This window comes from Carettochelys insculpta, chromosome 25 (genome assembly GCF_033958435.1).
Source record: "Carettochelys insculpta isolate YL-2023 chromosome 25, ASM3395843v1, whole genome shotgun sequence".
NCBI lineage: Eukaryota > Metazoa > Chordata > Testudines > Carettochelyidae > Carettochelys > Carettochelys insculpta.
In genome coordinates, this window is record NC_134161.1 from 13,288,731 (window position 1) to 13,304,918 (window position 16,188).

Sequence of the window (16,188 nt, forward strand, 5' to 3'; positions counted from 1 at the left end):
ACAAGACTTCAATGAAAAGGCCTGTGAATGTACATTTTTGTAACCCTCCAGTGGATCGGAATAATGTTTCCCATATCTGGGTGAATATTAAGTAATTCTTGTGACCGCTGGTCCATGCGTTCACATGAGTAGAATTCACAACACTGCTGAGTCATTTCCAGCCACAAACGAAGCCAATTGGGTTTGCAGAGCAGAGGTCTCAAATAGTTTGGCTCATGAGTTCGGAAAGCTGTATTTGGGGTCAGGAAGGCATTTTCCCCTGGAGTCGGGTCGAAAAGGCAGGCAGAGGGGGAAATTCACTGACCTCTGCAGCATGCAGCCTGGATCTTTTGCAGTTTTCAACTAGAGTAAATGGCGGATTCTCTGTGAAACCAAATCATTATTTGAGAACTCCAGTGACTCAGCTAGAGATCAGGGGTCTACTGAAGGAGAGGGCAGGTGAGACTCTAGCCTGAGATGTGCAAGAGGTCAGAAAAGATGATCATGAAGGTCCCTCTGGCCTGAAAGCCTCCGAGTCCGTGCATTGGATTTGCAGTTTTCACCACGGTTGTGTGTGTCGTCAGCAACAGCAGACGTACCAAGCTCTGTGCTGAAATCACACACTGAAGGAGCAGAAACAACTGCAATCAGGCACAGCAGAAACCTGCAGTAAATAGGTCAGACAGCCCCAAGGCTAAAGTTCACTGGAGAGAAGTAGTTGGAGCATAAAGGCTGAATTAAGCAAGCAAGATTATTCCTATGAAGAGCGTGCACAACTCTGGGAGGGACAAGCCATACAGTCCACATAAGGGGCTCTGCCACCAAGCTTTGGTCATGGACACTGTCTCTCCTACAAGAATTGTAATCAGGGTTGTGAGCTGGATCACTGATTACCTCTGAACAAACTGCTCAGAAAGACTAGAAGGGTTAAAGGAATTAGACCTGAATATCTTTCTTCTACTCGGCTGGGTGACAGCTTCTCCAACAATGGTATTTTTAAGGAGCTGGTCATAGTGTATGTGTAACCCACACACCTACTAGGTGTGGTTCACTGTCCCTGGCACCCGGGCCACTTACAGAGAGAAACAATCAATCAACCCATCTCCTCTGCAGCCGTAGCTGAGAGCCAACTGTCATTTAAGTCAAATTGTAGAGGCTCCTTCACTAAGCTCCAGAGGTTGCAGTTTTGAGTCCACCTGTTGGCAGTTACACACGTTCTGCTGGCAATCGCATCAGGGACCCAGAAGGGGTTTCTTCAGATGCAACAGAACAGAATTTGACTGCCCAGGCCCACGGGAGAGCAGCAACTTGGGTGTAGATAGTTGGAGTAAACTTCGCTCCAAAGACTGGCTCATAGCCTGAGGCCAGATAAGCCATTTTCCTTGCACTACCCAAGCTCCTCCTTGCCCTGAATGAGGAAAAGATGATGCAGCAATTCTTGACTGTAGCTTAGCTAGAAACCCACAGTTCATTGATTTACAGCTAAGAAACTTGAAACAAATCTGGGAGGTCGCTTGCAATTTAGGAGATTATATATACATTTTTAAATAAAACAAGCCCCAGGTTTTAAATGAGCAGCGAATGCAAGAGGAGCACACAAACGGGTCATGACCAATGGTCCAAATACACCCTCTGAAAAATCACTGTTCTGATCTTACCCTTCAGGACACCTGATGTTCAACCTCTTAACAGGAAATTCAACTAAAACAGTAGCCAAGACCTTGGAGCTGAGACACAAGGCCAGGCTAGCATAGTCGTCTTTCACAAGTCCAGAGCAATACTCTCTATTGCAGATAACCAACAGACAACCAGGCCTTTGACTGACACAAGACCAGGGCAGCAAAAGTAACTTGCTCTGGGTCAAATACAGAGGTGATTTTGAACTATTTGAGTTATAGCCAGTGCACAACAGGATGGATTCAATGTACTTCAACTGTGCTTATAGACAACTATTGAAAATATCTGTATTGGTTTTCACCTAAATCATTACAAGCCTGGACAAAACTTGAGTTAAGAGTACCGAAATGATGTTTTGCCCGTTTAATCACACTGGTTTTGAGAGTAATGGATTTTAAGGGAGAAATGAACCCCTAGGACAGTTAATTAGAGCTCTGTAATGCAGTAAAGTATTTCAGGAAGTTACCCTGTACAGTGGACTCCCCCCGACTAACACAATTTCGACTTGAGTTTCTTGTTCTAATGTGAGTTGAAATCATGACTGGCAGGGAGTTGTGAACCAGGCAGCAGCTTGGCTCCCACGTCCCAGGAGTGGGTGTCAGGACAGCCTGGCTCCCACCTCCCCTCCACCTGCCCCAGCTGGGAAACTGACCAGGGCTACTGTGCTGGTCAGTTTCCCAGCTCCCTACCACTTGAAACTGACTAGCACAGCAGGACTGGTCAATTTCCCAGCTCTCTCAAGCAGAGGGGAGCTGGGGACCAGGACAGGGGGACTCAAAGGCAGCAGGACCCCTCCTGCATGCGGTCCCAGCCTACACAAAATTTGACTGAGATGTGATTGCCCAGGAACACAACCCATGCATAAGTCGGGGGCTACTGTGTTGAACTCAATTATTTACATTCAAACTGACTCCGCCTTGACGCATGGTCTCAGAGAGGTAGCCAGGTTAGTCTGTATCATCACAAAACAAAAAAAGCAGTCCTGTAGCACCTTAAAGGCTAATAATACTATTTATTGGGTGATGAGTTTTCACCCACTTCATCGGAGCTGGACAAGAGCTTGTAACACAGATCAGGCCTGTGTTAAGCCAAACCCAGGTTTAAATCTATTTCAAACTCTAGCGACAAGGCAGTGCACTGGTTTCCCCAACGCAGGGTCCCACCCCATTCGAAGTCAAACCAGAGTCTGGATAAGAACTCTCCAGCCACTTACCTCCAGCCAAGGGAGGGGAGAGCCCCATCCAACAGCTGGGCCGCTCTGCAAACCGACAGCTTTCCTCATAGCAGGAGGCCTGCAGGGGCTCAGCGGAGCAGCTCAAACACTGCCCTCAAAGCCATCCTGAGCGAGCGCTCCCACGCGGTCTCCCATCCACGCGCTAACCAGACCTGGCCCTGCTGAGCTTCCAAGGTCACATGAGACTGGGTGTGTTCGGGCGGCATGGCCACAGACGGGGCACCCGGAGCTCGAACGGCGGCCGCCGCCGCCGCCTGCTGTCCCCAAGCCCTACCGGCTGCTTCCCTCTCCCAGCCAGCAGGGCAGCGTGCCCCAGGCCGCGCCCCAGCACCGCAGGCCCCGGGGACGAGTCTCGCTCTCGTAGCCCCGCCGGAAAAGCTGCCTGGTGGGAGCAGAGACCCGCCGCCCGCGCAGGACTCACCCTTGTCCTAGTGCTATACTTCAGGCTGGGATCCGAGGCTTTGCGCTTCCCTCCCGGGGGAGGCTGGCAGTCGTTCATCGCTGTCTCTTCGGAGAGCCGCTGGTTCCGCACGCTCGGGCCCCCAGCCGGGGAGCGGGGCGATGGGGGGCTGCGCAGCTGCCCCCCCCCCGCACCAGGGGAAGTTTGCAATCCCAGCGCAGCCGCTGCGTACACAGCGCTGCTTGCGACCGGGCAGCGCCGGGGCCCGGGCCCGAGCCGGATCGGTTTCAGCTGAAGCTCCCAAGCCGCTGGGCAAAGGACAAAGTTTGAGCACTTCCTGCCCCCGCGGGTTCGCTGACGGCTTCGATCCTGCGCGCTCCGCTTCCTCCTTTCCCCCTGGCCTGTTTGCCTGGCGCCCCGCCCCCCCTCTGCCGGGGCTCAGGTAGTTTCAAGGTGTGGCCACGTCTCTCTCGGTGTGTGATCACACGAGATTGCCTCACCGGGCCCCTCCCCTCCACTTCCTCCTGGCCTGGCCACAGGTGAAAGCTGCAGGAAAGTCCCTGCCCCTGCCCAAGGCCCTGTCTTGGGCGCCAGTCCTTTGCAGAACCGCAGCTGGTTCCTCTGTCCCTGGGAGACACAAGGGGCTAGTGGCACCATGTGGGGAGCAGCCTGTGCCACTTATTTTCAACCAGCAGAAAAGTTCTTGGTGTCCCAGCCTTAAATGAGATGGACAATAAACATAGCGCACATGCGCGCGCGCGCACACACACACACACACACACACACGTGTAAACAGGGACACAACAAAAGGAACCCAGCAGCAACCATGGGCTCAGGGCCCATTAGTGTCAGATGCTTCCCTCACTGTTTCTTTCTGTCTTTCCCTGTCCAGTGCAGAGTGGCTTCGTTCTCGTAAGATGTCTTCACATCAATCTACTATATCATCTACCCATTCTCTGCGGGGTCTGCCTCTCCTATTCGCACCATCCATTCTGCCACATGCCACGGTCCTGATTTTTCATTCGTGGTTCATTCTGCAAATATGCCCGAATGTCTGTAACTGACATTGTATAACCTTCTGCGGTACAGAACAAGAAGTAGTCTTGTGGCACCTAATAAACTAGCAGATATTTAACAGGTAAAAATACCTGTTAGTCTATAAGGTGCCGCAAAACTTCTTCTTGTTCTCAAAGCTACAGACTAACACAGCTACCACTCTGATACTTCTGCAGTAGGTTCTCTTTCGGCTGTATCTTCCTATAGAATTCCTCAGTGGTGACCTGCATCTATCCTATTCTCATGATCTTTCTACAACAACTCCTCTCAAGCACCAACATCCTTTTCTTCGAATCTTTCGTTATCACCCATATCTCACGTCTGTTCAACATGCTGCTGAACATGCACCTTTTCATGATGCTCAGCTTCGTTCCTGAGCTAATCGCTTTGCTTTTCTAAATCTTATCCATCACCTTCAAACTCACTGTAGCTTTCGTTATTCTAGTTGCTATTGGAGGAACCCAGCCAGCTGGTAAACCAAAGCACCTGAAAAGACCTCCTGGATTCCTACCATAATAACCTTCCCCCAAGTCTCCTCTCATTCACAATCATTCACATTTACATTCATGCTCACAGAGAGAGAGGGGGAATGTACTGGGAAAATGCTTGTGAGCAAAGGGCAGCCCAGCTGGGTGTTGGCTGGCATGGACACCAGGTCCCACCTTCCCCAGGCTGACATTAGAGTTGCAGATTGCACCAGAGTCTAATCTCCGGGTGTCCCCATGGGGTTGGGTCACCCCAGCCTGGCCTACACATCACTGTTGCACTAGTATCACTTACTTTGTGTTAGGCATGTTTTGGGGGATTTTTAATCAGAGTTATACTGGTATGAAAGAGCCTTTCACCAGTACAGCCTAATCCCCTTTGTGCCTCGGAATAGCTGTGCCAGCATAAAGCAGCTTTATATCATTGCACCCCTGACAGGAAGGTTGTGTCGTTGTAGCAATAAGAGAAGCGTTAAGGCAACACCCCTTTTGTGGGCAGCTTGGCTCTGATTGGCTGAGGAAAGACATTTACTTTGTAACAGTTTCAGGGGTGCGAAATGCTTATAACCCCTCATTGAAATTAATGAAAGAAAGACACTAAAGACAAAGGGTAAACCTAGAACATGGATGGGCAAGAATTTATGATGGAGGGTCCACTCCAAGAGTTTGGTATGGAGGGAGAATACGAGGTCTGGGCTGGGGGCCAGGTTCAGAAGGGAGCTCAGGCTGGAGGACTGGGGTGCAGGAGAGGGTGTAGAATTTGAGAGGGAGTTTGCCTGAAGGAGGGGTTGTGACCTGGGGCAGGATCTGGGAGGGGGTCTGGATGCAGGATAGGATTCTGACCTGGGATGTCGCAGTGGCTGCAAGGTCTGAGAAGGAGCTGCGGTGCAGTGCCAGAAACAAAATGTGCTAAGGGGGTGCCTACCTAAACAGCTTGCAGTCAACAGCGCACACAGCCTGCCAGCAGCCCCAGCCCGCTGGCTGTTCTGGGTGGCTATCTGCACCGAGGCAGTGGATGGCTTGGAGTGCTGCCCCCTGCTGGCAGCAAAATCTCTCCACTCCTATCGTTTGGAACCTGGTTTATGGGAGCTGAGAAACTGTGCTCCACTGCCCATGGTCGGTTTTTGGCCAATAGAAGCAGAGTGATTTTACTGGCATTGGGGTCAACAAGCAAAGCTCTCCCGCTACTTGCAGGCTGGATTAATGGCTCGGTGGGCTGGATTCAGCCCATGGACTATATTTTGCCTACCTCTGACCCAGAGCCAAACCCATGATGTTCAGAGTCAAGGTGCCCATGCAGTCAGAGGTTACGGTTAACAACACATGGCTGCAGTGAGGTTGGCAGTCAATTCTGGGATCCTTTGGTCTAAACATGCCAAATTTTGGGAAAACTCTGATCTGGATCCAGATCTGAAATTTTTTGGCTGATGCCTACTGAAAACCTATTCACCTCCACTGCTCCTTATTTACAGACCTGGTGAATAAAAGAGGCCAAATCCCTCAACTCATCTACTTTTAATCTTTCAGACTTAGAGGTGGATTGGAAGTAAATTAAACATGGAGTCATCTAAATTTTTCAACTCTCCACAATTCTGCCCAGCTCCCGTTCCCGAGTCCTAGATTTCCTTCTACAGCCATGCACCGAGCCTTTTCCAGCCCCGCTCTTTCCCTCTTAGGTGGTGTCTACACTACGAAAGCAGTTGAGAGCATAGTTCTCTGGATCAAGGATGTGTCAGAGTCTAATCTGTGATCCACACACAGCTGTGCTGGTAGAAGCCATGAGGACAGATGCAAGTCTACTGGCTTAACTGTGCATCTATGGGTAGAGATTGAAGCAAATGGATGGCGCTTGGGCCTGCCAAGAGGGCAGGAGACTGGACCTGATGACCTGTCGAGTCCCTTCTAGTTCGAGGGGGTGGGTGGGTGGTTGGGTGTGTGTGTGTCTAAGTGATACTACTGAGTATAAACTGCACACATTTTGTTAGTGTTTTGCTGCCCAGCTATATGGAGACAGTTGTACCAGCAAAGCACTCGGACTGTAGACCTAGTCTCAAATCCCTTGCCCAGACTGGATGCTTACGTACCAATTTCTGATGTGCTTCCAACACCCATTGTAGCCTGGCCCTAGTTCCCTTGAACACCAAATGGTCTCTCCCCCCAAAGGATCCAGCCTTAACCATCCTTATAGGGTTCAGTGTCTGTAGCTGGGGAAGCGTGATCATCTATGCACTGTTCACCTCGATTCCTTAAAAGCTCTGCCTGTGAGCAGTAGAAGTTGGCATTTTATTCTCTCACTTGTGGCTGGGGAAACCTGTCATGAAGGAACTAGACATCCTGTGCTCATAAGAATGGCCATACTGGGTCAGACCAAAGGTCCATCCAGCCCCGTATCCTGTCTGCCAACAGTGGCCAGTGCCAGGTGCCCCAGAGGAGGTGAACCGAAGACAATGATCAAGCGATTTGTCTCCTGCCATCTGTCTCCAGCCTTTGACTAAAGGCTAGGGGCACCATACTTTACCCTTGGCTAATAGCCATTTATGGACCTAACCTCCAAAAATTTATCAAGCTCTTTTTTAAACTCTGTTAGAGTGCTGGCCTTCACTGCCTCCTCCAGCAAGGAGTTCCACAGGTTGACTGTACGCTGTGTGAAGAAAAATTTTGTTTTATTAGTTTTGAACCTACTACCCATTAATTTCATTTGGTGTCCTCTAGTTCTTATATTATGGGAACAAGTAAATAACTTTTCAATATTCGCTTTCTCCACACCATTCATGATTTTATATACCTCTATCATATCGGCCCTCAGTCTCCTCTTTTCTAGACTGAAAAGTCCCAGTCTCTCGAGCCTCTCCTCATATGGGACCCTTTCCAAACCCTCAATCATTTTAGTTGCCCTTTTCTGAACTTTTTCTAATGCCAGTATATCTTTTTTGAGGTGAGGAGACCACATCTGCACACAGCAGTCAAGATGTGGGCGAACCATAGTTTTATATAGGAGAAGTATGATATTCTTCGTCTTATTCCCTATCCCTTTTTTAATAATTCCTAACATCCTATTTGCTTTACTGACTGCTGCTGAACACTGCGTGGATGTTTTCAGAGAACTATCCACTATAATTCCAAGATCCCTTTCCTGATCTGTTGTAGCTAAATTTGCCCCTCTCACATTGTATGTGTAATTGGGGTTATTTTTCCTGATGTGCATTACCTTACAGCTCTCTCTCTCTGCTGTTTTCTTTAGTCTGATATAGATCATTCAGATTGCAAGCCCGTAGTTCCCACCTCCACTGCAGCCCAGGTACAGATCTGTTCCTACAATTTTCTCTTTGCATACATGCAAAGTGGAATCAGAGCTCTAGTTCTTCCTTCCATGGGCAGAATAAATTTTATGTGCATCAAGACCTGTGTGGATGTGCACCATCAATAGAAACACACACTGCTGGCTATCACCGTGGGTTTCTGCGTGTGCCCTGCTAATCAGCTGGGCAGCACCTTGATCTCTCCTGGGCAGCCACCCAAGAGCTCAGCTTGCAGAGAATACTGATTGCCATGTATCGGTCTCATTCTTGTAAAAACCTTAACACTCTCCCCCACCTCCTTCCCCAGCTGTCTCACCAGCCCTCCCACTTCCCTGAAGGCCACAAACCAGGAAGTATCGGCCACAAACCAGGAAGTATCCCCATGTAACACTTCGAAACCCAGCTGTGTTAGTCAGCCTGCTGAAACCAAACAGCTGGCTGTCTCAGGAGCAAGTGAGGCCCATGGGGGCCACACACAGGAGCAAGGAGGGCTGGCCCAGAGCCAGTTATTGTGAAATATCTAGCTGGGTCTGTACCATACTCCCTGCGTGGGGACCCCCACCCCAGCGCTGCCTGCCCAAGAGCAGTTGTTGTGTTACTGGAGAGGGAAAGGCAAAAGTTTTCCTTACACAGCAGCAGCCTCCCTGAACTGATCCACAGCCCTCCTCCACCAACGGTGCTCAGCACCGGGGCCAAAGCCAAGATTTGTGCGCCTGGATCCCAGAGTGACCATCGTGCCCTGCCCAGGGAGATGTGGGGGGAGGGGAGGCTCCTCCCAGCTCCACCAAACCCCTGGGAGTTGGGAAGGAAGTGGCAGTCACCTGCCTGCCCCAGTAGCCCAGGGAAGCGGCAGCCGCACATGCTCCCCCCTCTTCCATGAAGTTCAGGGAAGTGACTCCTGCCAGCAGCTGCCCCTCTGCAGCTGCTGGAGGAAAAGGTCAGCAGGGGACAATTAGTCCCTTTTAAAAAATAAATCAGGTCACCTTTTTGGCATCCCAAATACACCTGTGCAAAACATAACAGTGGCAACAGTGCTTGCAGAGCGTGAGCAGGAAGATAGGAATTGTGCACAGGGCTCAGGGCTCTGCCCCACAGCAGACAGTGATGGGAGGGGGGGGATTTAATACCTGAGCAGAGTTATTTAACCCATTGTCGTGATTCTGAGCCTGTGGATCTGGCTCCACATCTGAGGCCCTGTTCACAGGATGCCCCCTGGCTGCCTCTTGCAGGGCCAAGACCCAGCTGGGACTGGCTGCTGCTGGTTTGTGGGAGTGCTGTGGTCTTCTCAGGGACAGTGACAGAATACGGGAGCAAGAGACAGAGTGAAAGCGCAAGTCGGTCGCTCCCTCTTGCCACAGCTGGCAGCCTTGAAGATAAGGGGCTAATCCATCAGAAGTTGCTATGTTAATCCAGCAGCTGAAAGAAAGGGGAAGGTGTAAGGAGGAGAGAGAAAGTCTGCAAAAAAAGTGGCCATAGCTGAGAAGGAACCTGCTCCTGTTCCTTCCCACCAGGCACAAAAAGGAGTCTCGTTGGCCCCACCCCAGCACATGGCCTCTATTGGCAGGGGTGGTCCCAGGGGAGGGGCGCTACAAGTGTAAGGGAGGGGAAAGAGAGAACTCTGTAGGTGCAGGGAGAAGAGGGTTCTATGGCATAGGCTTACTTAGCATTTTGAAGGTCTTCAAGCTCACGTGTGCTTGCCATAGTCACTGAGAGCGCGACCGGTCTGTTAACAGCGGTGGGTTTTGAATGCAGCGACTCATCTGTGTTTCACTAACAGGGCTCTGTGAATCTTGCATTTGGGGTTCACAGAAAAGGCCTGAGGAAGCCAGAGCACTGAACGGCTGTGCAGGATGAGGAAGTGCCCATGAAGGAGGGGAGCAATTCTCAGGGCTGTAAGGCTGCATGCTGAGGCAGAAAAAAGTGATTTCAAGAGGGGGTTGGGCAGCCAGAAGAGAGACTGACAGGAAAAGAGATGCCACAAAGAAGCAAGGGAATGGTTCATCTCCAACCTGGATCACCAGATCAACATGGTCTGGCCCTCCTCGTGCTCCCAACAGACCACACGTCAATTCTCCCCTGCATCTGATTCAAACTCCTTCCCATGCCCTCTGCAGGCATCACCCACACAGTCTCTCTCTCCATCCTCTGCACTGCTCCCCTGCCACTGAAAGTTTTCCCAATGGCAGTCGGTCAGACTGTTAAGGTACGTCTACACTTGGGAATAAAGCTGAATTTATGAGTTTTGTAAGGTTGAAGTTGAGTGTCCACACCTGCTCACAAAGTCAACCTACTGTTTCGCCATTAAATTGTTTAAGTTGGACTGTGGCATTGTGGGCACCTATCCCGCAGTTCCTGCAGCCCCATTGTACTGCCAGTGTCTCGTGAGAAAAAAAAAAAAGTTGCAGCAAGTGGTTCTGGGTGTCTGATGTCATTGTCCCAGAGTGCATTTGCCTCACTTCCTGCTGAAAAAAGATGGCCAAGGGAATTTTTGTGCTGCTTTTCCATTGCCTGACACATGCCATTAGAAAGGATAATACGGATGCAAACACACTTCAATCTTTTGCAGGGTGTGTTCTGACGACTTCCCACACTATGCTGCGATACCTTCTGAACACAATGCCACCAGAGGATGAGTACCTTGAGGCAGGGAGGTGGGCATTTCTGCACGTCAATATCCTGAAAGGAGGAACGCGGACTAGATGGCAGCACTGCATGCGTTGTGTTGTTCTGATCCCACAAAGGCACCTCAGACTGGTGGGACTGCGTCATTTGGCAGGCATGGGATGATCAACAGTGGCTGCAAAACTTCTGTGTGGGTAAGACCACTTGCATGGAACTTTGTGATTCGCTGTTTCCTGCACAGAAGCACAGTGATAACAGAATGAGACCTGCTTTGGCAGTTCACAAGCCTGCGGCAATTGCTCTGTGCAAGTTTGCAATGTCAGACAGCGGGAAATGAATGTGGAGTGGGCAGTCTACAGTGGGGGCTGCTGTCATGAAGGTAGCCAAGCAGATCACTAACCACCTGCAAAAGACAGTGCCTCTGGGGAATGTGCAGGAGATAGTGGGTGGATTTGTTGCCATGAGGCACTGGACCACTTGGCCTCAGAGTACATAAACTGTAAGGGATACTGCTTCGGGTGTTGGAGGCCTTGGTAGATCACAAAGGTCATTTCACTGACATCAATGTGGGATGGTCAGGAAAGGTGCCTGACACGCTTATCTTTAGGAATTATGGTCTGTTTACAAGGTTCCTGAATGGTGAAGGGGAGCAGGGAATGCTTACCCATAAGTCTAGTGTTTTCCATGTCCGGAATTCAGTCAGCCCCAGGTAGATCAGGTCCAAGTGAGATCTCAGCCACACTCACCCTCCCATGCAGGGCTGATGTCCTACTCCTGGCCAGCACCTTTGGATGTTGGAGCTGCTACCTGTAGATCACCACAAGCAATGAGTTCTTTGAAAACATCCACTCAATGTGCAGAGGCAGTCAAAACAACAAGCAGACAGTTGGGAATCATTAAGCAAAGGATAGGTAGTAAGACAGAAATAACATTTTCCCCCTTTATAAATCCATGCTCACTCCATTTCAGAACAATGGAAATGGGAAAAGGTACAGAAAAGAGCAAGCAACATTATTAGGGTGTTGAAGCTGTTCTGTACAAGGGAGAGAGGTGAATTTATTGAAGTTGACTTTGTAACATTAGATTTTATAAAGTCAGTGGTGAATGTCCACACTGGTGTGTCTCCATTGAATTGGCTAACTTCGACTGTGTCACCAGTGGCAATTGCTCTATGGAAGTTTGTATTGTATATACAAGTTTGTTAGTATATTAACATGCTCATGATGTGTGGATTTCTACATATTTATGGGTGATTTCACTGAGGGCTGTTAACTGTTCTGGGTTAAGCCCCTAACCTTAGAGGATTAACTTCAGATTTAGTGTTGAGCCACTAACAGCACTGTCCAGTCATGAGCATTAATATCTTTACTCCAGATTTACACCCGTGTAACAGAGCAGGATTGAACCCAGAGCTTTTCTGTGGCTGATCAATAAGCTCTGCATCTGCAAGGAAAGACCTTAGAAACAGATGCTGGGGAGCTGCTAGCATGTGTGATTGTAAAGGAACACACTTCCGTGTGTCATTTTTCATGCACTTACCGCTAAACATCTACTGATTCCCAATGAAAAGGATCCATGTGATAGAGAATAAATCCTATCTCCAAGGTTTTAAAGGTTGTTTGGCACTGGTGATTAGTTTAGTTCGGAAGAGTTTACACCCTTGGGGCACTGCCTGTTAGAATGCCAACAGTATTGGGTTTGTCTGGTTTTAGAGAAGCTCTGCTCAATGAGAGAACAAGGAACAGTCTTTAAAATTCAAGGTGTATTGCCTCTCTTGCCACGAAGCACTAACAACCAACATTTTGCCAGTAGTTATGATGTATTTTGCTCCTGTTGCAGCCTTCATTTATAACCTTTAGCAGCATTTCAACTGAGAAATTATTTTTCCTGCAAAACCACTGAACAGTAGCAGATTGATGAGAATATGAGAAGTGCAGTGGCTTATCTAGGAATTTCCTTCCCCCAAACTCCCCCCGTGCCCTTGTACAAACAATAAACAGGTTAGGTTTAAAGGAAACCAATACTTGCACAGAACACTAAAATATTTCAGGACTGGACACCATCTAGTAAAGTCTTTGACTCCCTGCTGCGCCAGGTCTGTATGCCTCTCCTGCCCAATTGATCCAAGTTGCAAAGGGAGCAGGAGAGGTAGGTCAGAGCCAGTGTTCTGTTAGCTGAGCACTTGGGTAGTTGCAAAGGAGAGATTCAGGTGCTGCCCAGCTGGCTGGGGAGAGTCTTGGAGGGGGGGCTGCAGCCCTAGAGGGATGTGGATCCTGGAGGGAGGAGGGTCTAGCGGGGATGAGGGTGGGGGACCAAAGCCCTGGCTGGGTGGGGACCCTAAAAGGGGGTGAGTTCTGGATGGGGTTAAGGGATTCTGGGTGGGGGAGACCACAGTGCAGGCTAGATGCATGGAAGGAAATTTGGGGGAAGGGAAATCAAGACCCCATGGTCCAGGCTGGAGCAACTCAAGGCGGGGGAGTGCTGGAGGGGTCACACACCACAGGTAGGTGTCAGGGGATTGTAGGTGGGGCAGACAAGGACTCAGGGACCACAACACAGGCTGGACTCACTGGAGGAGGGAAATCCAGATGCGAGGGTACGTCCCAGGCTGGAGGGACTCAGAGCGGGAGCAGGAGCCCTTACAGCCCAGGCTGGATAGATTCAGGACAGGGGGTAGGGCTGATGTCCCATGGCCCAGGCTGAAGAGATCTGGATGGGCCATGCAGTGGGAATGGGGCACAAGGCCAGTACCTTCGGAGGCCTGGCACCGGCCCTCACAAAAACTTACCTTGCCTTGCTGTACTAGGCTGTGTCTAAAGTTAAATGATCTGTAAAAAGTGTGTGTGTAGACTGTCCTCAGGGCCCTTCTTTCAAAAAAGGTCCCCTCATGGCACCTGATTTTTTGATCCCTCCACTCTTTTGATCCGCTTTTTCTTGTTCTTGCTTCAGGAAGGGCTTCTTTCTAAAGATTTCTGTAGTGCAGATGTAGCCTAAGTGTATGTCCTTATTTGAGATTCCTGGATGATAGAATACCAGATATGAAAGTGTTTTTTGTACAAAGAAAAATACAGGGAAAAGAAAAATATAGTAAACAGCAGGGGGCCCTCACCTACAAGGAGGCTTGGCAGAATCTGAGCTTTTTGTATACATTTTAACAGTTTAATATTAACATTTGTTCTTGAGCATTTCCCCCCTCACCCACCCACTGACCCATTTCTAGCCATTTAAAATTTCCCAGGTGCCAGGAATAACCAGGGAAGGTCAGACCATAATTAAGGACAGTAGACGTTGACATTCGAGGGCTTATAACCATTGGCAAACATGGTCCATCAACAGAGTATTGAAAGAAACAATGCTGCCAGGAAGTATTTTGCTTCCTTTGCCTGGCTATAGGCTTTGATCATCATGGGTGGAAATCTCTTCTCTGTGATTTGTGAGTTTGGGGAAAATTGATGCAGTTAATGAAAAAAAGTGAACCCTTCTCAGGCCAGCCATGACTAGGGCTCTAGGATCTGCCCCATCACAAATATGGGAAAGCCAGAGTAGGGGAGGCATTTTCCATTTAATGACATCACCTCCAACAAAAAAGCATCCTATCCATGTACAGCCCCCAAAAGCCACACACAAAGAGGGAGGACAGTCCCCTCAAGTCGATTAGAGGCCAGACCTCATTATGTTGAGTTACTAATCTGAGGGAAAGTGATGAGAACCATCTCCAAACCAAGACAAGCAGACAGACACCACAGCAATGATGGGGCGCAAATGGAGTTGGGGAGGACATTCAGAAAGAGCCCATGTCAAGGCTGTAGCCAGCAGATGCCATGGGCTATCTCCAAATTATATTCCCTCATGGCATTTTTGGGGCAGCAAATGGCAGTGGCACAGCCATGCCCCCATGGGAAGAGACCGGTTGGTGCCTCACTGGTTGAGTGGCAGTGAGGAACTCAAACAGTGGCCCTGAGACATCCTCCACCTGGAGCACAGGCAGTATGATGAAATGATCGTCATGGTCAATGCCATCCTCCTCCTCCTCCTCCTGATAATCATGCTCATTGAAGTCATCATTTATCATCATCATAATCATCATCGCTGGCATCCTCAAACCCGCATAGGGTGGACAGGTGAAAAAAGCACAATGAAGCACCCCCACCAACATCCAGAGGTTTCTGTGCCCTCCCACCACAGGGCTACACCCTATTCCACACAGGGTCTTTTACACCTTTTCCCTATGCCTCTGCCCAACCCCAGCCCTCTTCCCCACAATCCCCATTTCCCTGGCCTCATAGGCTCCCCATCACCTCACCACACACTCCAAGGACTCCCTGTACCCGCCAAAGAGCTCCCGTCTCTTTGCTCTACAACCTCCAACCAGCATCACCTCCCAAGTCACTGCTGACCATCAGGCCCCCCAGCCTCCCCAGGTGCTGGAAGTTGGGGTGCACAGGGTGCTGCCTCACCCACTGCCTCGAAGTGGTTTTCAGCCGGGTTCAACAGCTCTCACCTTCCCCACTCTACAAGTTGTTCCAGCCCCCTTACCTGCCCTATCAGCCCCCAGCCCACACCACTTCCCCGCACCTTGGAACATCCCCCAGCCCACCTGCCCTCAGCTCCTCCACTCTAAAAATTGTTCCAGCCCTGCCCCCCGCGCCTCATTAGCTCCCCCCCCACCCCTCCCTTCTGGACATCCTCCAGCCCGCACTGGACATCTCCCTGGCCCCCCACACCCACTCCCTCCCACAGACATCCATGCCTAATTTCAATCTTGCAAGCCCACTGAGATGGAGGAGGGATGCTCGCTAGCCTGGTTTGTCCTTCACTGCTCCAATGCAACATTCCCTGTAAGCTGAGCACTTGAGTGGCTGCACAGGAGAGATTCAGGTGCGGCCCAGCTAATTAGTACAGTGCTCACAGCCAACAGCATGTGTTTCTATTGGTGGTGCACATCCACACATGCCTTGGATGGAAAAAACCAGAGGGAACACCGCTCTGAGACAATTGTCACAGGTGACTAGCCAATGCTGATCGCCCCACTATGGGACAGGTTTTCTAAATCAATATTTCAGGAATATTGTGGACAGCATCTTTGTTTAGCTCTCTATTTGATTAGCTTCAATTATGTGACTGAGCTAAACTGGGATTAAAGAATCAGCCTCAGAACCAGAAGCCTCCCCGTTCTCCATCCTGAAGGAAAAAAGAATGAAAATAATACAGTTGACGAACAAGGAAAAGCAGCTGTACCTTTACAGATCTTATTCTTTAAGTGCACAAAAACCATGATTCAAGAGAGCATTTTAAATTCCTGCGTTTAAGTATGTAGCTCTGCTCAAATGCACCTGCCACTTGCCTCTCTCTATATTTCTCTATCTGATTTTTCCAAGTGGGTTGGCTATAATTAAAAAACAAAACTGCATGACATTCAAGCATTCAACCCTCAAT

At 49.6% G+C, this 16,188-nt stretch overlaps 1 protein-coding gene across 1 annotated transcript in view; it reads right to left on the minus strand.

The window, feature by feature from the left end:
* Positions 1-3,678, minus strand: part of ST14 (ST14 transmembrane serine protease matriptase) — a 45,487-nt gene extending 41,809 nt beyond the window's left edge. Inside the window, exon 1 of the mRNA XM_074976984.1 lies at positions 3,312-3,678. Within this exon, the coding sequence (XP_074833085.1) occupies positions 3,312-3,389 (78 nt within the window). The 5' untranslated portion in view covers positions 3,390-3,678. The remainder of the gene's footprint in view (positions 1-3,311) is intronic.
* Between the last annotated feature and the right edge of the window lie 12,510 nt (positions 3,679-16,188).